Source organism: Fukomys damarensis, unplaced genomic scaffold (genome assembly GCF_012274545.1).
Source record: "Fukomys damarensis isolate Sample0158 unplaced genomic scaffold, DMR_v1.0_HiC HiC_scaffold_20, whole genome shotgun sequence".
Lineage (NCBI taxonomy): Eukaryota > Metazoa > Chordata > Mammalia > Rodentia > Bathyergidae > Fukomys > Fukomys damarensis.
Window position 1 is genome coordinate 20,626,215 of NW_022900932.1, and position 23,142 is coordinate 20,649,356.

At 51.7% G+C, this 23,142-nt stretch overlaps 1 protein-coding gene across 1 annotated transcript in view; it reads right to left on the bottom strand.

Moving 5' to 3' along the window:
- Col13a1 (collagen type XIII alpha 1 chain) overlaps positions 1 to 23,142 on the bottom strand; it is a 137,162-nt gene that overhangs the window by 79,359 nt on the left and 34,661 nt on the right. The window contains exon 3 of the mRNA XM_033766335.1: positions 118 to 125. Within this exon, the coding sequence (XP_033622226.1) occupies positions 118 to 125 (8 nt within the window). The remainder of the gene's footprint in view (positions 1 to 117; positions 126 to 23,142) is intronic.

Here is a 23,142-nt window from a genome sequence, read left to right on the forward strand (position 1 = left end):
CCTGGAGACAGTAAGGGGCTGCTGTCAGCAGCCTCCCAGCACCCTTTACCAGTAGATGACACGGGCCTTTGACACGGGCCTTTCAGACACACACGACTGCTCCATCCTGATACTTACAGGAGGTCCTGCAAGAGAGAGAGAAAATGCCTGGGTCAGTATTGCTGCCATCAGCATGGGGCAGTGGGGAGGCCACCGTAAAAGCAGTGTCCAAGAGCCTCTGGGAGGGGGAGTTTCCATCGTTGATGTTTTCCTAGCTCACTTTCACTAATCTAATCTCTTCTCCCTTTACTTCATTGCCATATTTCCATTATTGATGAAAACCCCACTCTGTCTGGGCCCTGAAGGGTTCCTGACTGTAGTCCCCAGGCCCAGGTTTCACACCCCACAAAATGGGCTCTCGGGGTCTTGCCCAAACTCATGTTCTATGCTGTATGGCCCAGGGCATCAAAGCACACTGGAGAGGTCCAAATGACAACCCAAGGAGACCAGGGCTGTCAGTCTGCCTGCTGTCTGCACAAGTTTCCCAGGATACGCAATGGAAAACAAGCAGGAAGGAGCAGGGTGGGGGAGGCTTCTCCTGCGGCCCCATCTGATGTCTATCGCCTGCCCTGGTTTCTGTTAAGCGGTGACTCAGGCATCTTGCCCTCCTGGGTCTGCCGCCCACTGCTGCTTTCTCAACGCCTACCACTCGGCCTCGGGCCTACCCCTTTCTGTAGGCCTCTCTCTTCCCTCCCTCCTGTGCTCACTTTCCTTCCTATGGCCAGTGGCCCTCGGGCGGCAGCCCTATCTCATTACTGGCAAGGGCCAAGAAAGACAAACTCAAGTGTTCCAGGGAGGAGCAAGGGGAGAGGGCCTGGGGTGCTGGAGGAAGGAGCAGCAGGAAGATAGGGAACCAGCGGCATTTCTGCGGGACAGGAGCACGGACTCCCAGGACCTCTGAGGTTCCCAGCAGGGCTTGTGCGGCTGCCCAGCCCCTAGTGAGCTGGCTGTGTCAGTCCAGGAGCCACTCCTGAACTTGGCCAGCAGAGACGTTTAATGTTCCCATTGCTCCTCACATTCCCGAGCTGGCTTCCTCCTCTTCTCCTGCATCTGCCCTCATCCCTGTCCTGCAGGAGGAAACAGCCTATCTCATGCTGGCCTCTTGAAAGCTGTCACGTGACAGCAGAACAAAGAGTTTGGAATTAAAAACAAGAGAAAGCCAAGAGGTGTGGTGCAGGCTGGGAAACCCCAGGTTGTTGGGTAGATGAGTGCCCCGGGTTCCAGAAGGGCTGGGGATGGACAGGGGAGCATCTGGGACCGATCAGGCTGAGGGGCAGGGGAATGTCACTCAGAACCTGCAACTGTCCCCCAAGGCCAGTCTGCCAGCAGGGCCAGCCCAGCCGGAAAGCCAAGCCTCCTGGCAGGGGACACATCCTCCTAGACACGAGAAGGAGGCTCATGACGAGGTTCAGACTGTGGTGATTTGAGATGGTTCAGCCACCTGGAGGGCAGATGCTTTGGGAAGACCCGTGACACAGGCCAGGGCCCTGAAGGTGGTTCTGCTGCGGACAGCAGTCTCAGCTGCACAGGTAGCAGACATAGGACTTAGGCAGGCCCCACAGGAGAGCGGTTTTCTGGGGCCACCCTGGGGGATATGCATTCTCCTGCAGACTTCCATGGGTTTCACATCACCACCATTGTCACTGTACTTTCCACTAAGTCCTTACTATGTGCCACACGCAATTCTAAGTGTTTTCCATTATGACGTTGGTTCTAATGTCCCTACCTTGTGGATGAGGAAATTGAGGCAGGGAAAGCTTGAGTGACTCTGACAGGGCCAAGTAGTTGGTAAATGGCAGAGCTCCTGACCCCATCGCTGCAGTGCAACCGCTACGCCTGTCACTCAAAGAGCCACACAGCCCACCCCAAAACTGCCTTTAGACCTTGTGCTCCGGACCTCTGCTTGGATGCCTGTTGTGTCCTGTCACTGTGTCTGTCCTCAAAACCTCTCATCTGGGCCTGCAGTGGCCTCAGGAGCAGCCTTTTCCAGGAGCAGGGAGAGAGGAAAATTGCCCCAGGCACCAGGGAGGGCTAAGGGCCAGGGAAAGGTCTACAGAAGCTGCCCAGTGTGGGACCTTCTTGATCGTATCTGTCATCCCCCAGTTTTCTGCTGTCCCACCACCCCAGGGTGTTATCCACCTCCTCTGAGCAAGACAGCTGTGCACCTCCTAAATGGCCATGCAGGAAAGGACCCTATGAAGAATCCTGAGGCAGCCAGCATTCTCTGGATGTACCTTTCTTCAATGTCTTTTTTGTGTGTTTGTTCATTCATTCAACAAACATTTAAGGAACGCCTACTGTGTGTCAGTTGCTGTGCTGGGCTATGGGCTATAGAAAGATGAATGATGCTAGTCGTTGCCCTTTGAGGAAAGAAAACTTAATTTTGGAAGCACCCATTATCTATTAAGCCCTGGTGAGAAAGGTGGAGAATTTCTGGAGAACTGAACTGAGTAGGATTTGGAGAGAAATATTTGTTGTAAGAGCATTCATTCATCCATTCATTCAACGTTTACTGAGTGCTTATTATGTGGCAAGTTTAGTACTAAGTAAGGTATCATTAATACTACATTAACCCTTACAACAACTTTGTGAAATTGGCCCCATTTCATGGATGGGGAGTCTGAGCCTTAGAGCGTAAACACCCTGCCTAAGGCAGCACTTTTTAAAAAAAGTTTTTATGCTATATTATTTTTGCTGCACTGGGGATTGTACCTAGGGCCTTCACACTGAGTTACATCCCCAGGTCTTTTAATTTCTTTTTTTTTTTTTTAATTTTGAGACAAGGTCTTGCTAAGTCACTAAGTTTCCTAGGCCAGGCTCAAACTTGTGATCTTCCTGCCTCAGTCTACCAGAGTGCTGGGATTGCAGACATGTGCCACTGTGTTGGTTTGAGAAATACCCACTCTGAGAAATTTTTAAAAATGTATTTTTTAGGCTCAATTTCCATATGGCAGAGCCTAGATTTGAACTGGTCTCTTCCTCGAAGCCTGTGCTCTCCAGGCTAGGGTCATGAAGATCCTCAAAGGTGGAAGAGGCTGCCTGCCTGGTCCTTCTCAGTCCCTGGATCCAGTCCTGGTCCTAGGCAGGGGAATAGAGTCACAGCAAGCTCCGGGCTGAAGGTCATGCGAGCTGCATTCTGGCCCTGCTTGACTGCTGGCTCCCAGCAGCTGGGGTCCAAGCTCTGACCCACATGCTTCCTGGGGCTGCTGCCAGGCAGCCCACAGCAGACCACCTGCCACTTGGTTGTCCTGTGTCCAAATCACAGAGCAGATGCTCTGCTCCTGGACTCTCCTTGGACCATGGGTGACTGATAGGATGAGTCACTTCCTCCCATGGAACAAGGGTTCTCATCTAGGGGACCATTGATGAAGTCTAGAGACGTTCTTGATAGTTACAACTGGGAGGCTGCTCCAGGTCTGTAGTGGGTACAGTCTAGGAATGCTGCTAAATAGACAATGCACAGAGCCCCCATAACAAAGCATCTGGCACCGAATGTCAACAACAGTACTGAGGGTGAGAAACCGTGCGCTGGACCAAGGGGACACTACAGGCCCTGCCTACCCTCCTCTGTTGAGGCCCTGACTTGAGCTAGGATTGGTCAACATTTGGGATCCCATTCATTTACAGTTTGGCTGTTCTGCCTCCAATCCAGAATTTGTTAGGACCAATCATAATTTACATTTTGAGTCTTTGCTCTGTGTCTGACATTGTGCAAGGAACTTTAAGCACCTACACCATTCAGACTACCTAAGAATCCGGAGGAGTAGCTGCTATGATTATTATTCCCATTCTACAGAGGAAAAGACCGAGGCCCAGAGAGTGCAAGGCCAAGGAGCTAACGGATGCCTGGGCTGATGCTCAAATCCAGACCTGGGGCTGCTACAGTACAGATGCAGGTTGTCCCCCAGGACCACGACCCCAAAGCCAGAGGAGGCATCATAGTGGACATCAGAGGAGTAGTGGCCTTGGCCTCAGACAGCAGCAGTGAAAGGGAGCCTGAAAAACTTCACAAAGGTTGTCATTGGCAGCTGCCAAAGGCAGGGAAGCTGCGTGAACTTTGAGACAGTGTCTGGCCTGTGAGGTCAACATCAAGAGGTACAACCAGGCCTTTTCTCTTGCAGCCCTGGGACCCAAACTGTGGTTGCCAGGCCAATTGCTGGGGCAGAGCAGTGATTTGGATTTCATGCGCTGGGAGCAAGGGTGAGAACTCACACTTTGTGAGTGAAAAACATGTCCTCATATCACTGCGCAACACAGCCAAGGCCCATTTTGTGGATGAGGAGATGGAGGCTAGGGAAGGATGTAATGTGCCAACGGTTCGTGGCTGTTTCCAGGGCAGCCCCTCTCCATTAGCAAAACTTGGAGTGGTGACAAATGGGTACGGTCTTGCAGGCGCCAACTGTGCCCATCTTTTCCTAACTTGAGAGAGAGCGCTGGTTGTTACACATTTGCCAGCATATCACAACTTAGATCTGGCTTATGATGACATCTCTCAGCCACAAGACAGCCCCAGACTTTTGCAGCTCAGGCTGATGGAGAGTAACAGGTGCTGAGGTCGTGGGCAGCAGTTTAAATCACACCCACCCACACTCTCCATTGCTGCCCTCGTGGGAGACATTGCTAATTAATCACAAGCACTTTGCTTCAATGAGTCTAGACAAGATTTCACTGCAGCCAGCAGAGGGACGGGTTTTTGAGACAGAACTAGAACTAGAGCCATCTGGAGGTGAGGGAAGTAGGGAAAGCGTGAGCACCTTTCTTTGGCTTATCTGGCCGGCCAGCTGTGGTGGGCAGCAGAGAAGGAAGGGCACAGGGTGGGGTAGGAAGCACCATGAATTGTCACCCTCCTCTCCCCATGCCCACCCAGCTGTTGAGATCACCAGAGACACTGAGGGGTGTGGGCATGGTGGGAACAGGAGCCAGCAAGGTCCCCTCCGGTGCAGTTCCTGTCCCAGGCCCAGAAATCCCCAGCTGACTTCCATTACTTCTGAGACCATGGCTGTGAGAGCCACACCTGAAGCCACTGGTGGGCAGTGCCTGAGACCACTTTGCTGCAGACTCAGTGTCAGTGGGCTCCAGGGCTCCTTGATCACCCTGCCCTTGGCAAAGCCTGCCCTTCAGTTGAGAGGTACCCACTTCCTGCGCTCATTCCCATTTTGTTTGGCGAGAGCCTGGGACCGGGTGGGGATTGAGTCAGTGGGAGGAGGCATGTTCAGATGCCTGGCCAGCCCTGGGCAGCTCCTCACTGTGACAAGGCAGGATGGAGGTTGTGTCTGGGTGGCAGACTCCCTCTGATGCCTTTCAGTAGCCACTCTAAGCTGCTTCTCCCTGGGAGAGCCTCACTTTTATTCCAGCCTCTTCCCATCTTCCACACAGCCCCATGAGGGGTCCAGATACCTTGGGTTGGGTCAGTTTTAGGGGAAGATGAGGAGAGCTCCTGGCAAGGACACAAAGTCACAGAAGACCCCACTGCCCCTGCTGTGGTTCTGTCTACTCCAGGGCCCGTAACTGAGAAAAGCAGCCTCAAAACTCTGGGAAATGGCTTCAGGAAGTTGCAGGTTGTGGGAAGGGGAGCTTTGACATGGCAGACTCAGCCCAGGCACTGGCAAGATGACACTAAGACCCAAGATGGCCAGAGGACACTCTCATGTGCCCTCTCAAACCTGTGACATCAGTAGGCCTCCCCAGCCAGCCATAATCCTGGGAGGATGAAAGAGAGAAGGGACTGGTATCAAATAGGAAGCCTGAAAGGCTGGAGATTAGACAGGAAGTAGTGAGTTTCTCAGAATTATTTTTCTCTCCCTTCAGTAGAAGGCAGAGGCTTATGTGCAAAACTAAGCACAGTATAGGAGGATAAAGAAAAGTGCCTCTCTGCACCCTGAACTGTGTTCTTTCATGTGGACTTCAGTAGTATTCACAGTAGTGCCCGTACTTGTGTTTTTGCTTTTGAGATATCTGCCATCTCCTCACCTGGAGCTGATGAGCAATAGCAGGGCTGGGAGCGGCTGCTCTACTCTTCCCAACAGTGCTCCAGGAGAACATCACTAGTATCCAGACCTAGGCACCAAAGTCCCTGAGACACCGAGGCCCCTGAGATCAAGCCCTAGCCCCAAACCATGCAGTTGGAACTGGATGTGCCACAAAGGTACCCGATAGCAACTTCAAAGCTCATCATGCCCTATATTTGCTGCACAGAGAAGTTAAGTGATTTGTCCAATGTCACACCGCTAGTAAGTAATGGAGCAAGCATCTGGAATTAGCTATTATGTCCTAAAGCTTTCCCTATTGACCTCTGCATTTATTGCTTCAGCTGTGAAAGCAAATCAAAAGTCACCAAGACTTAGGTGGTGGGGGGAGATGTTTAGACTGCTGAGAAGAAAAACCTGCAGAAAGTCCTTTCAAGTCCCTTTGAGGACCACATGGCCTCCTCCATGGGCCAATTTCGGATCACTCTCATCTACTTCTTAACTCTGGCTCCTGCCCCCGTCCCGAAGACTGACTGCTAACCACACCCAGACTGGGTGCATCCGACATGGAGACCACTTGCAGTCTCCTTACTGAGAAGTAAAGAAATTGAGCTCCTGTCTGGATCTTGGGCTTCAGAGCCACACAGCCACAGGTTAGAACCTTAACATTGCTTTGTAGCAGCTGTGCAACCTTGGGCAAGTTGCTTAGCCTGTCTGGGTGCCACAGCCATTTTCTGTAAAGTGGGAGTCATAATAGTATCTGTCTTCCTGATCTGGAAGTGTTTAGCGCCATTCCTGACTTACAGTAAATGTGCAATACATGATAGCTATGCCCATTATTGTAGTTATGAAGCGGGACATAACGATGTCTGATCTCAGAAGCAGGTGACACCTGACACTCCAAGAGCTCTTCCTGGTGCTGGGTACTATTCTTAATGCTTTCTGGATATTGCCATATTTAGCCTTTCTATGCCTTAGAACATGGATATGCCATCACTGCCCTAATTCTACACAGGAGGAAACTGAGGCTCAGAAAGGTGGCATCTCCTGCCAAGGGTCCCAAGCTGGACTGGGCAGGCTGATCCAGGGCCTAGGCCATCAGCCTCCCCCTGGTCCCCGAGACCCCCGAAAAGGAGAGGAAAAAGCAGGCAGACTCAGGATGCACTGTGGGATGCAAGGGGCTGGGCTGCCACTGGAACAAAACAGTCCAGATTAGTGTCACCAGCTTGCGACCGGTGGGACATGCTGTGCATTTTCTTGCTTCCTTGGGCCCCTGACACTTCCAGGCTGGGGTCAGAACCCAGAGTCCTGAGTGAGGGAATCCTGGGGTGGGTCTCGCTGGTAGAGATTACAGGCCGGCTTTGCAGACTCAGGCCAAGGGCAGGCATTGTTCTCAGGCTGAGCCATTTCCTGGCTCAGCCTCTGGCCCAGGGCTGAGGGCTGGAGGTTGTGCGAAGGTGAGGGCAGTGGATCCAGGGATGGGTTCCCAGTCAGGTCACCCCTTGCTTGGTCAAGGTGGAAGTCAACCGGGGATGGGCTCTCCCATGTTTTAGTAAGAATCTGGTCTCAGAGTCTCTGCACGTGAACTTGTCACCCTTGACTAAAGCAGTGAGATTCTCCCACTTGACCTGGAGAGATCTTCTCAAATCAGGAACTTCCTGTCTCACCCCTAGCCCCTCACTCTGGGTCCTTCCCAGGAAGTCAGCAGTTGTACGCGTCCTAGTCCCTTTCCACATTAATAAGGCACACACAGTTCTCCAGCAAAGGTCACAGGATGCATTTCACAGGCTCACACCACCTCTTTCAGGAAGTAGATTTTGATTTATCATTCAGTTCATCATTGTTCTCGTTTCAATTGCATGCTTTTTTACCTTGTCTTTTCTGTTACACGATAAGATGCATAAGGGCACAACCATTAATTTCTCAGTCAGTACTCCAAGAGGAATTGAGGAAGATTGGTTGCTGAACATTCTGGTGCCTATAAGGAACCAGGGAGCATAAAGAAATGAAGTAGACCAGGTGTGGTACAGTTGGAGTGGCAGAGACGGTGCCAGGCTGAGGGCTTGCCCGTGTGCCTATGATGGGCACAGTCCTGCAGCGGGTGCAGACCTGCTAGTGTCAGGTCTTGAGCATGTTCAGAAAAGTAAAACTTCAGTTACTTTATGCAAAATCTTCTGATTTCTAAATGTTGATACCAATTTAACAGTATTTAAAAATCACTCTGAGCCAGTCCTGGTAGCACATGCCTATAATCCCAGAATTTGGGAGGCCGAGGCCAGAGGACCACAAGTTCAAGTGCTGCCTGGGCAATTCAGCAGGACTCTGTCCCAAAGAATACTGATAATGAAAAGGGCTGAGGACGCAGCTCAGTGACAGAGTGCCGAAGGTTTTATTCCCCGAGACCACCAGGCAACCACAGCAACAGCAACCACGAACCACTCTGCAAGTCAAACAAAACAAGGAGGGAGGAACAAAGCATTTGTTCCTCGAGCTGCTAATTCGCAACACCCCTCTCCAGAGACCTTCCAGGCCTGAGCTGTAACAATTCCACAGCTCGGAGAACATATGCAGAAAACCTTTCCTGAGCACACAGATCAGTAGTCAAGGAACAGATGGGTGGGCGGGAACAGTGTCCTAAGAGTGTTCAGAAGCCGAGCTTGGATTTGCAAGTTTTCTTTTGCCAAAAGTAGAATAGCCTGGTTAGGGCTCCTTCGGTGTGTGAGAGTGAAGACAGTCACTGAAGAGATGCCCCAGAGGCCGGGTGACTTAGAAGACTGAGTTTCCCTCAGGCTTGGAGGCAAAGCAGGGCCACACGGACCAGTAATAGGGAAAAATTAATAATTAGTAAGGTATGTAATTGCCTCTGGGTATCTGTTTTTCTTAAATCTTACTTTCACTTGTATACAATTAAAAATAGATAGCATGATTAGTAATAAGAAAATGCTGGCCCCTGGTTATAATTTAATTTATAATACAGCATAATCAAGTGAAACATCATTTTTGTCTTTATCTTTCAGTTAATCAAGTCTCAAGCAGCTGTGTAATTAGCCCTGGAGACCAAGGTGCTCACACATACCTGTGGTCAGGGAGCCATAAAGAACACACAGCCTCTGGCGCAGCAGCCTGGCACCCCTTCATGGACCTTCTGCCGCCACGCCTACCCGATTGGCACCAGCAGACCTTCTGAGGCTCACAGGGCCCAGCATGACAGCTATGCTGTGTTTCATACCTACCTGTGCCAGCAGGAGATGGGAACCTTTCTGTTACTTTCTAATCTTTGTAACTCAACCTATCTGCAAATATTCAGATGAAAACACCCAGCTTCCATGGGCTAAATGGCTAGTTCAAGGCCAAATAACTAATAAGTGAGAGACATGGAATTCTCAGCTGAGCCCACGCGACTGCAAAGGCCATTGCCACTCCATACCAGCTAATCGCCTGGGGGAAACCAGGAGCCTCTTCTTCCTTACACACAGGAGGAAGCGGTACAGATCCCCTAATTTTCCAGAAAGTGTTTGGCAGGGCTGAGCTAAAAGCCCAGGTATCTGTCTGCCTTTGGTACCAGACTATCCCGGAACGGCAAATACCTGTAGCACATACAAGCACCACTCCACTCCTCTATCCAGGGCCACACAGAAATGACGCATCAATTGCAGTGCTATTTCTTGTATATTTGGCAGCCATAACCAATCAGTCAGAGCTGTGAGGAACGCCCTTGGCATCTTTGGCCAGCGTTTTAGCACAACTCCGAGTGAAAGAACTTTCCTAGCTGGGGATGAGGAAGCTCTAACTAGAGTCGGGTGGCAAGTAAAGGTGGATAGAAACCACTGTCTTTCCAAATGACAGTGGCTTCAACTTGCAAGAAGAGAAGAAAAATAAGGGTGAGGTTAGGCCTGTGGTGTCACACACCGGACCAGAGAGGCAGGGGCTTGGCCCAGACGCACAGTGAGCCAGGCGGTTCTCAGCCACGTGTGAGGTAGGATGGAGTGCCAGGTCGACCAAAGACCCACAGAACTGGGCCACTCTGACCCGACAAGAGCCGAAGTTCCTTAGATCTTACGTTTGGATCTGCTTTTTCTTTTTCCAAATTGGTTTGCTTTTCTGACATTTATTTATTGTTAAAACAGCTCTTTAAGAACATTAAAGAACGTTTTGTAAAAGAAAAGCACCACCCCCAGCCCCCAGCTCTGTTCACCCGCAACAGTTTCCATTTTTCTCTTGTCCTCACTCTGCTGTTCCCAGAGCACAAAGCAGCGGAGTCCACAGCTCCTTTCATTTAACACAAGGCGAACACAGATCTACATCTATGCGGCCCTCATGATTATGTTTGTTTTGTTTTGTTTTTTGTGGTGCTGGGGATTGAACTCAGGGCTTCATGCAGGCTACACAAAACCACTCTACCACTGAGCTATACTTTTGGCCCTTTGTAAATTTTATTTTGAGACAGGGTCTAGCTAAGTTGCCCAGGCTGGCCTCAAATTTGCTGTCTTCCTGCCTCTGCCTCCTGAGTAGCTGGCAATACAAGTATGCACTGCTGCACCTGGCTTCATTCCTAAAAGAGCTGCACAATACATCATGATTGACCTATGGATGGGCTACTACACCTTAACATTTCTATGCTTTTTGATTCTGTGGTGTGATGAATAGCACTTTTCTTTTGATTGTTTTTTAGGCTACGGAAGTTGGACTAGGAGGTCATCATGAAACTTCTGTAGGTGCATTTGTTATGGCTCTTTGCACTTGCTTTTGGCTCCGTGTGCATAGACTCTTGGGAGTTTTCTGAGCTCTGACTTCCCCAGACACTGCAGATGTCCTGGGCGTCTTGAGCATTCCTCCACACCGACCAGCACCAGAGGCTGGAAGGCTTGATGCTGCAGGTCACCCACGGCAAAGATGCCTCATTGGAACTGGCGGTTGGTGGTTCAGCTCCTGGTCCAAAGCCCTTTCATGTCTAGAGGCCTTGGGTGCAGCATAGGGGTGGGAGATGGAGGAATGCCAGGGTGCAGGAAATGGGACAGCAGCATCCAGATGGGCTGAGTCTGCTGGTGGCCTCCCTACCTCAGGAATGTCCCTTCCCAGAGGAGGCCCCCGTGGACTTTCTAATTAAGAGAAGATGCTGTTGGAGGAGGTGGGACTCGGTGGCAGTGGGGAGGGCAGGCTGTGTTACCGGGAGCTGGTTCCCGGGAAGGAGCCCCCAACAGCGCCCCTCCTCTCCCCGCAGCTGGACAGCCCCAGGCGCATACTCCAGAGGGAGGGCAGGTGGGCGTGAGAGCAACAGCGCTCAGCAGTGGAAGAGGCTGGGTGGTCTCGACTCTGCTCTCTCTGCCTGAGGACCTAGGAAAGCACAATAAACAGGCTGAGCAGCCTCAGCTGGGCCCTAGCAGTGATGGGGATGGCGGCTGACTGGCGAAGTGGCCACCTTGGCCCACAGTGTCATCTGCTGCCCAGACAGGCTCACTCCTCTGCCCTCTCAGTTCCCCAGGGTCTCCCAGGATGGGTGCACTGGGCTGGCAGCTGGGCTGCAGGGCCTGTGCTCATCGCCTTGACTAGAGAGCCTTGCATGTCCACACCTGGCCAACCCCTCCATAGCCCAGGAGTGAGGCATCGGTGACCTGGGCAGCCCTGGCTGTGTGTTTCTGGCACTGGTCTACATTGGTGCTGAGCTTATTGAGGTTTCAAGGCAGAGTTCCCGCTTGTGACCCTGGCCAGTCCACCCCGAGGTTCAGTGTCCTCAGGTGTAAAGCAGGGGTTACGCAGTCCTTATCTCACAGAGCTGTTGCGGGTATTGAGATAATATAAATGGAGTGCTCAAACCTGTACTGACATAGGGCCGGGGATTTAGCTCAGTGGTTCTGCTGCTGGCCTCAATAGTGCAAGGACCTGAGTTCAGTCCTCAATACCAAAAGAAAAGAAGCAAAACAAAACAAAAGCCAGTACTGACACATTGTGCCATGGAAATATTAACTTTTACATCATCAGTATTACTATTCCTAGTTATGGGCCATAGACAATAAACAGACATAAATAAGAGGAAAAAATTCATGCATTTTATATATATATATATATATATATAAAAGAGTAGCTTATGAACAAGCTGAAATATAGTAATATAGTCTGTGGTGACAAGATTTGAGAAAATGCTTTAAGTTATGTTGCTAAGGAAGGAGGTGATGGAAAGGTCAAACTTAAATAATGAGAGGGAGCTAGCAGGAGAGCATCTGAGTGGGTGATCATGCCATGCCAGCAACAGCCAGTGCAAAGGCCCTGAGAGTAGAACAAGCATGGGTGTCTGGGAGAAGGAAAAAACAGCCTCTGTGGCTGGAGCTGTGATGTCTAATAGGGCAGCTGTTAGCCACCTGTTACCATTAAATTAATTTAAAAAGAGATTCAGTTCAATTGCTCAGTGTCACTAACCATCTTTCAATTATTTATTAGTCCTTGTGGCTAACGTCTACTGTACTAGATGGCTTGGGTATAATTGTGTGTGTTGCTGAGTAGGAACTCTACCTTGAGCAATACCCCCCGCCAGGTATAAAGTGCTTTCATCACTGTACTAAGGTCTGTTAAGCAGCTCTACCCTGGAGTTTCAGGAGGTAAAAGGAGACCGACAGTAGCAGAAGCAATAAGGCAAGCAGGGCCTTGTCTTGAGGCCACAGCGGGGAGCTTGGCGTGTTTTTTCCACTCATGGGGAACTTTTGGGGTGTCTAGGCTTTGGCTTGGGTAGAAGGAAGTCCCCACGATTCTCCTACTTCTCTGAGCCTGAGAGTCTTCAACAGACAGCATCCAGGGGAACAGATGTGTTTGTTGAGCCCAACCCTCTCTGTTCCCAAACCAGAGGTTCTGGAGCGTTGCCAGGAGTGCCACAGCCACTTCTGGGGACCCAGTGTTCTCTGGGGGCTGTGTGGCTCCCTCGGTGAAGATGGAAGTGGATCCTGGTCTCAAGACCATCTGCCGTGTCCTGACAGTGGGCACCGTGCTGTGTCCCCCAGACTTCCCCATTGGGAATGAAGGACTTATGTCCCCAGGCACTGAGATTGCTGAGCAGAGGCCTCTCAGATATCAGTTCCCTTCAGGAACTGCCACCCTGCCACCCTGTCCAAAGATGCCCTTTGTGGCACAGCCCTCACGCCTGACTGTGGACAAGTCTCGAACTGGTCCCACTTCCGGAGTCCAGGGCAGGCTGCAGCCACCGCGGAGATGGCACTACTACTCGCCATCTCCCTTCCCTGGGCTTTATCTTCCCAGCGCTACTGCCCTGGAGAGGGGCAGCAATTCTCCCTTCAACGTCAGCGTCCCAGGGACCCCAATCTGCCCAGCACCACAGGGAGCACACTCGTTGCCATGTGGAGCACTGTCCTGACCAGACTGGCAGGGACCTCTAGGGATGTAGCTTCCTCTACAAGGGGTGGCTGCTGAAAGGATCCCGAAGAGCCTGCCCTGCGGTTAGGAGATGTGGCCTGTGGGGTGTCCCCCTGTGCCAGGAAGTCTGCGCATGTGCTTCCAGGCCCTCACAAGGCCCCCTAGCACACCCCATTGTTACCCAGATCCCACTGAAGACAAAGCCAGGGCTTTGACTGAGTTCGATTTCCCCCTGAGCTGTAGCCAAACTACACTGCTAGGCAGAGACCCACACAGATCCAGGCATGGGGAGGTCCCGAGTTAGCACACAGACTCTTAAATGGACCTCATCTGTTTGAGCTATAGTCAAGGGCCCAAGTGACCCATCCCTCCCTCCATCCTAGCTCACCCAGGGGGAGTTCTATGGCCCGGCTCTGCTACCGGCTAAGGCTGCTATAGTCACTGCTTTTTCCAGGACAACAGCCCCTAATGGGGACAGAGGCTAAAAAATCAGTGAGTGGAGCAGAGCCACCTACTCTCCTGACCTCTGCCCCTTACCCAGGTGCCGGCTGTGGGACCACTGCTATTCTGTGGGGCATTAGGCAGGGCAATTTAGGGAAGCTGAAGTCGCCAAAGCAGGTCACAGCGGGTGAGGAGCCTGGAAGCAGGAGAGTGACTTCAGCGGACGGGGAGAAGCCCTTAAAGGAGTCGGCATGGCAGCGATCTGCCCTAGGGACAGGGTGAGGTATCCTGGGAACATGGCAGAGGCACAGTCCTTGTTCTAGCCCCTGAGTGCATCAGGAGACTAGGAAGCTTGCTTCTGCAGAAACAGGCTTCATGTGCTACCAAGGTCAGAATGTCCTGCAGAATCAGAGACATTGAGGCCAAGATCAAACAAAGTGGAGAGAGAAAGAGAAACGATATCCCTCTTGTAATAAAAATAAACAAAAATGAAGTCCTGCCTCTATGAGGTAATCAAAAAAAATACCCATGGCCCTCCCCAAACACTGGGAAGGAGGGTTGCAGAGCTGAACCCCTTCCACGGACCTCATCAGATGGCTGGGAATCACAAAGGTGACATTGCTGCCTGTCCAGGCCAGGCCAGGTGACCAAGGTATCCTGGAAGAAGAAGGCAGGGATTTGAGGGCAGGGCATCCCCATCTGACTCTGATGGGCCAAGAGAGAAGCCAAGACCCAGATGAGACCTTCATCAGCTTAGGGTCAGGAACCTGTTTCCCATGAGCACTGTGATGTAAGAACCTTTGAAAAATTTTTTTTTGGCACCGGGGATTGAACTCGGGACCTTGTGCTTGCCAGGCAGGCGGCGGAACCACCGAGCTAAATCTCCTTTGGGAATTCCGAGACATCTAAAAATGATTTTAATATTTCCCTTTGGGCTTCAGAAAACCATTGAGAAAATTCTAGTTCATTTGAGCTGGAGGGGAGTCTGGAGATGGGTTAGAGAAAGGGGGCCAAGGTACCCCAGGTATCTGGGTACAGAGGCAGTCCCAGGAAATCCCATGGGACAGGGACACAGGAGCATGTGCAGGCTGCAGGTAGAAGCCTGTGGCTGAACAAATGTCTGCTCTACACAGTTCACGGCCCCGAGGGAGAGGTGAGCAGTCAGAGGGGAACACTGGGAGGATGGTGTGGTCCTCATTTGTCCCTAGGCTGCCTCCTCGGTGCTGACTCTATGGGTGACACTTCCTCTTGTAGTCACATGGGGAAGGGCGTCCTTTTCTGGTCTAATGAAACATCTTATCCATTTGCTTCCACAAACACAGCAGAATTTGGATGCCAGCTGAGGTGACATAGAATCAGCCTATGCCTGTGGGGTGGCTCAAACGCTCACTCTGAGAGGTTGTCCATTTGAGTGATTTCTTCTTTTCCTTTTTCAGTAGTAGGGATTGAATCCAAGGCCTTTTGCACTGAGCTACATCCCTAGCATCCCACTCCTTAAAAAAAAAAATTTTTTTTTTAATTTTGAGACAGGGTCTTGCTAATTTGCTAAACTGCCCCAGGCTGGATTTGAACTTGCAAATGTCCTGCCTCAGCCTCCCAAAATGCTGGGATTACAGGTGGACACCACCACACTCAGCTCTGTTTGGGTTCTGAGCATGCTCTCATTGCTGTCCTGTTGGAGGCATCTTGTGTGTCAACTTCAGAGCCAAACAGAGCTGGACTTAGAGCCCAGTGGCTCTCAGCCGCTGAAGGCCCTGGCAAGTTTGTTTTCACTTCACAAAGCCTCAATCCCTCTTCTGACACGATGAACTAGTGGAACCGGCTTGCAAGACCGTGGTGAGCATGAGACTCATGTATGCACGGAGGGCCCCAGGATAGACACCCAGGGAAGATCAGGTGTATGCCTTAGGACTAAGCCACTGCCGTGTGGGGTTAGGGTGTCTGCTGCAGGGTGGCTGTAATTCATTTCAAACCCGTATGTCATCAGCAACCTCAGCTGGGTTGCCTTGTGACATGGTGGCCATCTGACCCTTCTTCCCGGAAACTCCTGCACTTGTCTTGCCCTCTCCCAGGGTCCCTTGGTCTTAGCTAGCCTAGTGGCTCCCTATCCCATGACTTAGAGGACTTCATCCGGCCAAACAGCCCCACTACCCAGGTGAGTGGGAAGAGGAAGGAGGGTGGAAGAGGGGGCAAGAGGGCTGCTTCCTCCCTCATTCCAAGCACACCAGAACTCAGGAGGTTCTTATCCCTTTGGGCCAGGGACCTGCCATTGGCAAGAAAGACCTTCCCACTCTCCCTCCTTTCCAGTGGTCCAGTTCCACCCCCACGGAGGCCCTTGATGTGGAAAACCTATTGAACTTTCTCTAGGTTTCCTGGCTGATTTTGCAGGGCTGCCAAGCTTTTATGGGTCGCAGATGGACTGGAGAAAGGGAGACTGATTAAGGTCCCCTCCCCTGCTGCTTTGGCGGAGGCCCCATCCCTGCCGTCCAGGACTCCTAATCCTTTAGTCAGCAAGCGCCTGTCCTCTGGCTGAGCCGCTGCAGAGCCAGAGGCTCAGATACAGACCCCGTTATTTATTGGGAGGCTTAGGGCCAGGAGGTCCAGAGGCCACAGTGCATTCTCCGCTGTCCTGGCTCTTCTCACCTGGCCTGTGAGCAGGGAGGGAAGGACAAAGGTCAGGAGGAGACAGGAGAGAGAAATGAAGGGTGCAGGAAGGGCACTCACGTGCTGAGGGTCTACTGTGTGCCTGGTCCTGTGCAAGATGTTTACAGGGACAACCTCAATTAAGAGATTGCAGTTAGTGTCTTGGACAGAAGGCATGCACATATGTGGGCAGTGTGGAGTTGTGCTTTGGAGCCAGGATGGTACTGTGGTCAACAGCAAGCCAGGCCCCGACTTTTAGGGGAGGACCCTGAATACACAGACACGTTATTTCACTTCTGAGACTTATTTTTTTCTCTGTAACGTGGAGCTAAGAATTCCTATCTCTTAGGATTCTGAAGGAGCTGGCATCTGGCCTGAGTATGGTGCATGGCTCACCGCGAGACATCGACTAGATAGCTGGTGGCTCTAAGGAGGAAAGAGGAGGGAGAGGCTGGAAAGGAGAAGAGGGGAAAATAACAGGGGGTTAGAAAGAGCGTCTGGGCTGCAGAATTCCTCTCCTCATCTCCAGCTAGATCTGGCCAGCTTCAGTTTTCGGCAGCACCCTGGGTGAGGCACTAAGGAGGACCAGGCCTCCTGCTGGAAGGCCTCAGCTAAGAACAACTGAGGGAAAGTCGGGGTTCCAGGAAGCCAAAAGGCCTCTACCTCCCCCACTCCCAAAGCTCTGCCTGTCCCATGTTTCATCAGCAGCTGCTACAGACAGGAGGCACCTCCAGAGGGGCACTGCTGTCTGTCCCCTGTGGAGATCTGGTCCCTTCCAGCTCCCTGCTGAGAATCAAAGAAGCACCCGCTGTCCTTACGGAGATACCTGTTGGGAGTGCAGGAGGGAGGAAGGTTAAGACTATTAGCGGGTGCTAACAAATTTAGGACGTGGAAGAAGTCTTTCCTTGGCCGTCCATCAAGGGAAGGATTCAATGTCCCTGAGCTTGGAGAGCGCAGGAGGGGAGGGGAGGGTGGGGGCAGGGAGCAGGAGGGCATGTGGGGTTCCCAGCCTAGCTTGCTTCCCTGGGTCTTCCATACACACTGGCACTGGGGTTGGGGGTATGGAGGCCCAGGTAAGCTGGGCCGGTAGGCCATCTGTCTGTCCTGGTGCTGGCTTCCCCATCAGCCTGTCTGTCTGTCACCACCCCTCCTCCCCTGCCCCAACCCCAGCTCAGGTTCTGTCTAAGCAGCTGGGCTGAAAGGTGATCCCGGAGGAAGAAGGCCCTTCCTGTTGACTAGGAACGAGGACAGGCTCCTCCAACCCCCCTCCAGTCCCACCAGACCCCTCCTCATCCAGGTTCCCTGTCCTGGGCCCCACCTCCAGCCCCTTGTCACCCAGAGCTGGGCCATTCTTCATCTAGCTTCCTCTGTAGCCAAGGGAGACCTTCATAGCCTCCCAGAGAATCACACATCAGTCACAACAGCCTTCATAGAAGGTTATTTCTGGCACGATGGGCTGGAAGGAAGGAGGGCGAGGAAACCAAGTCCTGTCCAGGAATGGCTCATTCAGAATTGTCTACACATCTGCTCCACTCTGCCAGGTCCTGCACCAGGCCCCGGGGAAATAGACGGCAAGGCATGGTTTGGCTCCACCCGTCCCCTGCCCCTAGGAGATCCTGGGTAGCGGGGAAAGATGTGGAACAGAAATACGCTCCAATGAAACGCAACCATAGCTTTCAAACTGAATGGGCAAGAGGATGACCTGGACTGCTGGTCCAAGCCTTGGGATTGGAGGGTGTGAGGTTGTAGGTCCGATGGCAGGTGGGGCTGCAGGTCTGCTTTTTTTTTTAAAGAGAGCTGGTGATTCTGCAGAGTTGATATAGAGAAAGACTGAAATGTAGAGAGCAGGAGTAATGCCAAATGGGGGGTTAGGATGGCCTGGAAGCAGGAAATGCCCCTCGGAACAGGCACCAAATCCTGTTGCAGAGGAGAAGAGGAAGAGGAGGAAGAAGGAGTGAGGTGGGCTGGTGGGTTGGGGAATATCTTTCCTTTTGGTGTGGCTGGAGCACTGGCAGCTGGAATCCACCCCTCATCCAGTAAATAAAGACTGGGCTGCAGGAGAAAGCACAGGGAGATCATGGCCATGCCTCAGAGTTCAGTGTCTTAAACCAGGGAGGCCTTGGCTAGGTTTGCAGTCTGGAAAGACTGTCCTTACTCCAGAGTGGAAAATGGGTGCAGGAACAAGACAGAGGCAGGCAGGTGACAGGAGGCGATGGAAAGACTCTGCACGAGGGCTGATGTGGGTATCGGTAAGACTGTGCTAGAGTAACAGGAGGGGACAGACATGGAGATACCCAGGAGGCAGAATCCACAGGGCAGAGGGAGGAAGCTGCTAGGAGGCTTCCAGAGTTCCTAGGCTGGAGAAGGACGGAGCATGCAGGGGACACATGAGGATGCACTGGCTCAGGAAAATGGCACACTTGGTTTGTACCAGTGACTTGGGGTCCCTAGAGACATCCTAGATGGGCAGTGGATAGCTAGGGATAAAATGCAAAACACAGGTAAAATAAACGGGCTGACAACATGGATTTGCGAGACGGTGGAACCTAAATCTATGACTTTCAGGTGTTTGACAGACCTAATATAAGAAAACCACATGGGGAACACACTCACAACAACTGAAAGCTTCCTGGTGTGATAGTTCCCTTACTACATGTAATGCGCTCGCTATCTGTAGTTTCATCTTGCTTCATCCTATTTCATTTCATTAAGAAAATGCTGATCCTAGCCCATGACATCGATTTCATGACCTGATAGCTTGTGACCCACAATTAAAAAGCGCTGATCTCCTTGGAAAGGGAGTCATTGGAGTCAATGATTAGGGAGAGGGTGTAAAATGGAAATGTGGGTTTCAAGAACCCCGGGATTTCCAGGGATGCTGGGAGATAAGGAGGCTGCAGAGATGACTGGGAAGGAAGACATGGGAAAACCCGCAGAAGCAATCTCTGGATGAGCAGAGGGTTTGCAGAGTAAAGGAGGCCAGCAACAGGATGTCCTGCAGCCTGGGTCTGGTGTCTGCAGGAGCCAGCGGGGCACAGTCTGGCAGATCAAGGACACCCAAGCCCTGACCTGGACCCAGCGTAGGGAAGGTCAGCACTGGCAGAAGCCTCAGGAGTACCTGGGCTCTGCTACAGATGGGGAAACTGAGTCCCACTGAGATGCGTGGCCTCACCCATGGAGACCTGGGATTCTTTCTCCCCCGGTGTCTGTTCCCTTGGGCCCTGGCCTGTGAGGGGCTGCCAGCCATCTCATCTCCACAGACCACATGCGCCTCTTGGGTCTTGGGAGGGGGCATGTCTTATCCACGTCACGCTTAGGCTGCTTGGAGCCAAGCAGGACATGTGCTGAAGACCAAGGGCGTCCGTCACCTCACAGTCATCTGTACTGAAGGCCAACTGTATGCCAGGTACTCACCAAGGCCTAGAGCCCAGGGGACCTAACCTGATCCCTGGATGAGAGGTGTCACGCAGCACCCAAAGAGCAGAGGAGACCTCAGCAGCAAGACAGGACCCTGTACTGGGAGCTGGGGATGTGCTGCATGCCCCAAGAGCCTCTGTGACTGAGCAGGTCTGGGATCAGACATCAGGGCCACTGTCCTGGTCTCCAAATGCTGAGATGGGGGGAGGAGCTGGAAACTAGAGGTGCTCAGTGACCCATAAGTAGTTAGGAATCAGCTCATGCTCTTTGGCAGGCCTTTCCAGCAAGCTCCTACTCATCTCTCAAAACCCATAGGAAAAAATCACCCCTTGCTATTCCCACACAGAGCCCAGGAGGCAGTGAATCAACTCAAGAGCCAAGGCACTATTCCATCTTGCCCCTTTCAGTGATGCTGAGCGGGGCACCTCTCTCTCCCATTTACACTCACCCAGCACATGAACTTCACAGCTCCAAATACCCGTGAAGGCAAGTGAAGTATGACCAGCCAACCTAACTTTAGGAACCCATAAGCCCTGCTCAAATGGGACGGCAACACTTTCCCTCTCCGTGACTAAAGCGATGATCTCTGCAGCCATCGTGCCATTGTGATTAGCGACAGTCTTTCTACAGCGTGGGTTTGCTTTGTGCTTGTAACGGTTATAAACATGCCACCTGTATTAGCTCACTCAATCCTTGCAACGACACTAGGAAGTGGGTTCCATTAGCATCCTGTTCTTCAGGAACATGGGGAGCTGAGAATGTTGATGCCCTTGTGTCTGCAGTGGACGCGTTCTCCTCTCTGCTCACCAGCCAAGTGAGTTATCTCTCATTCCTGCAGCACAGAGGGCTTTTCAGCCCCCAAAGTGGCTTTGTCAGGGACGCCACTGTCTTTGTCAGGGACGCCCCCCAACCCTCTCCAACTTGAGTCCCACTCCCTGGAGACCTCCTCCAGTAAATGACACCTCCTCCGGGAAGCCCTCAGGGTTGGCCATGTCTTTCTTTGGCTCTGAGGCACCTTAGGGGCACCTTACACTCTACATTTGATTTGCGGCCATCTGTCCTGGAGGACAAGGACCACATTTTTTTTTTCCAGTTTGTGCCATATCACAAGCCTATCACAGTGCCTGGCCAGGAGCAGGTGATCCACACTTTGGTGTAGATAAATGAATTCAGGCATAGGGGTGTCTGACTCCAGAACCTCTACTATGGACACAACAGGAAGTGGAGAATGCACACAGAAGTGAATCCCATCAACCCCATTGCCACCATTGCCACCACAGCAAACATTAGTTGGACATTTGCTATACACTTGTGCATTTCCAGGTTGCTTTATAATCACTGTCTCATCCGATTCTCATCATGAGCCACAGAATAAGTCTCCCCATTATCTTCACTGCAGAGATCAAAGCTGTGCGAGGGAACATTTTGCAGTGATGGGAATGTTCTAACATGTGCGGTGTAGTGCTGTAGCCAAGAGAGCCACAGGAGCACTTGAAATACAGCTGGTGCCACTAAGCAACTGGATTTTAAATTTCACTACATTTTAATTAAGCATTAAAAGTCACATACTATTAGTGGCAGTCACAATGGTCATGGCTGTACAGCTGAAGAAATACTCAAAAGGTTAAGAGACTTGCCCAGGAGCCCGTGGCTGGACAAGAAACATGGATAAAACTTAAATCTTAGGTATCCTGGCTTTGAAACCCAGATTTTGAACTTCCTGCCTTAAGCCTGATCTTCTTTTCTTGTCTCTGGATCATGGATGCAGCGGAGAGGAATTTTACATCACCACCTCATGTATGGTGGCTGAACCTTCTAACTGCAAGGGCAGTGGGGCGTGGCTGAGACCCTGGACATCCCAGTCCCCTGCCCTGCTGTGACAGTGGTCACTGGAGGGCACGGTCCACACTTTCCAGCATGGACATCCCAGCAGCACATGTGCTTTGCAGGAGGCCTTTGTCCCAGGCTCAGCAGCTGGAGGATGTAAGCGGCTAACAGGGTATTTCTGCAGCATAGGCAACTGGGAGGATTTAATCTTGCTTGGTGCTGGAACCAACTTCCACACTTGGGGACAGGGCCACGTAAGGGCCACTGCTCTGGCATCAGTGCTGTTGGGGAACCCCTGTGTAGAACTCTCGTGCAGCAGGACCCAGCAGGCTTGGCAGGAGCTGGGCTCCTTGCTTCTAAGAGAGCAGACCCTGGTGAAGAAGGCCTCACCCCCAGAGTCTTGGAGTCAACATCTGGTCCTGGCTGCTGGAGACCAGACTGTAGTGGTCTTGGGCTCATGGAGCATGGCTGTGCCAAATGCCCAGGAAGCTAGTATTTGAGTCCTACCTTCCTCTTCTAGTGGGGACATTGTTGTTGCCAGGCTAAGCACGGGGAAGATAAGTGCTTCAGGGAAGGGCATATTCTAGCTCCTGCTGACCTTCAAAATTTCATTTCATATCACTCTCTGGCCCTGAGTTCCCTGCTCCTTGAGTTCCCTACTCTCCTTCCTGCCTCAGGATCTTTGCACACACTGTTCCCTCTGCCTGAATTGCTCTCCTTCCTCTCTCTTGCCTGGTCAGTATCTACTCCCCTGCCAGATCTCTACTCAAGGGTTACTTCCTGAATCTCTGACTGAGGACTCTCAAGTTTCTCATGAAACCCTGCATATCATTTCAGTATTTCTGGTCACCTTAGTCACCTTTGCAATTTTACATTTGTCAGTGCAATTGATGGAGGCTGCCTCCACAGCTAAGGCAAGTTCTGTGAAGCAGGGGTCACATTTTGCTTTCTCTGAGGTTGCAAGCACCTACCAGAGGCCTGGCATCACGTGGGTGTTCCATCAGGTGTGTTGAATGCAGGTGTGAGTGCATGAAACTATCTGGCTGTGATTTTGTGCTGGGCAATTCACTGTCCCACCCTGATGTCTGAAATGACCATTGGGAAAGCACCTACTCCAAGCCAGGTGCCAGGGAGACAAAGAGCTGACCGTCCAGAGGCAGATGTGTCCACCGGCCATGACGACCCAGAGGACAGGGCTATGCTTGTAAGCCATAATCACTCAGAAGTGACGTGAAGCCGGGGAGATGGGCGGCGCTAGGAATCCAGGACCACTACCCAGGAGATTGGGAGAAGGGCCAAATCTGAAGGCAAATGTGGAGAAAGGAGGTGTTTTATTTAATTTTTTTTTTGGTACTGGGGATCGAACTTGGGTCCTTGCACTTGTGAGGCAGGCGGCAGAACCACTGAGCTAAATCCCCAGCCCAATTAATAGCAATCTTTTTTTTTTTTT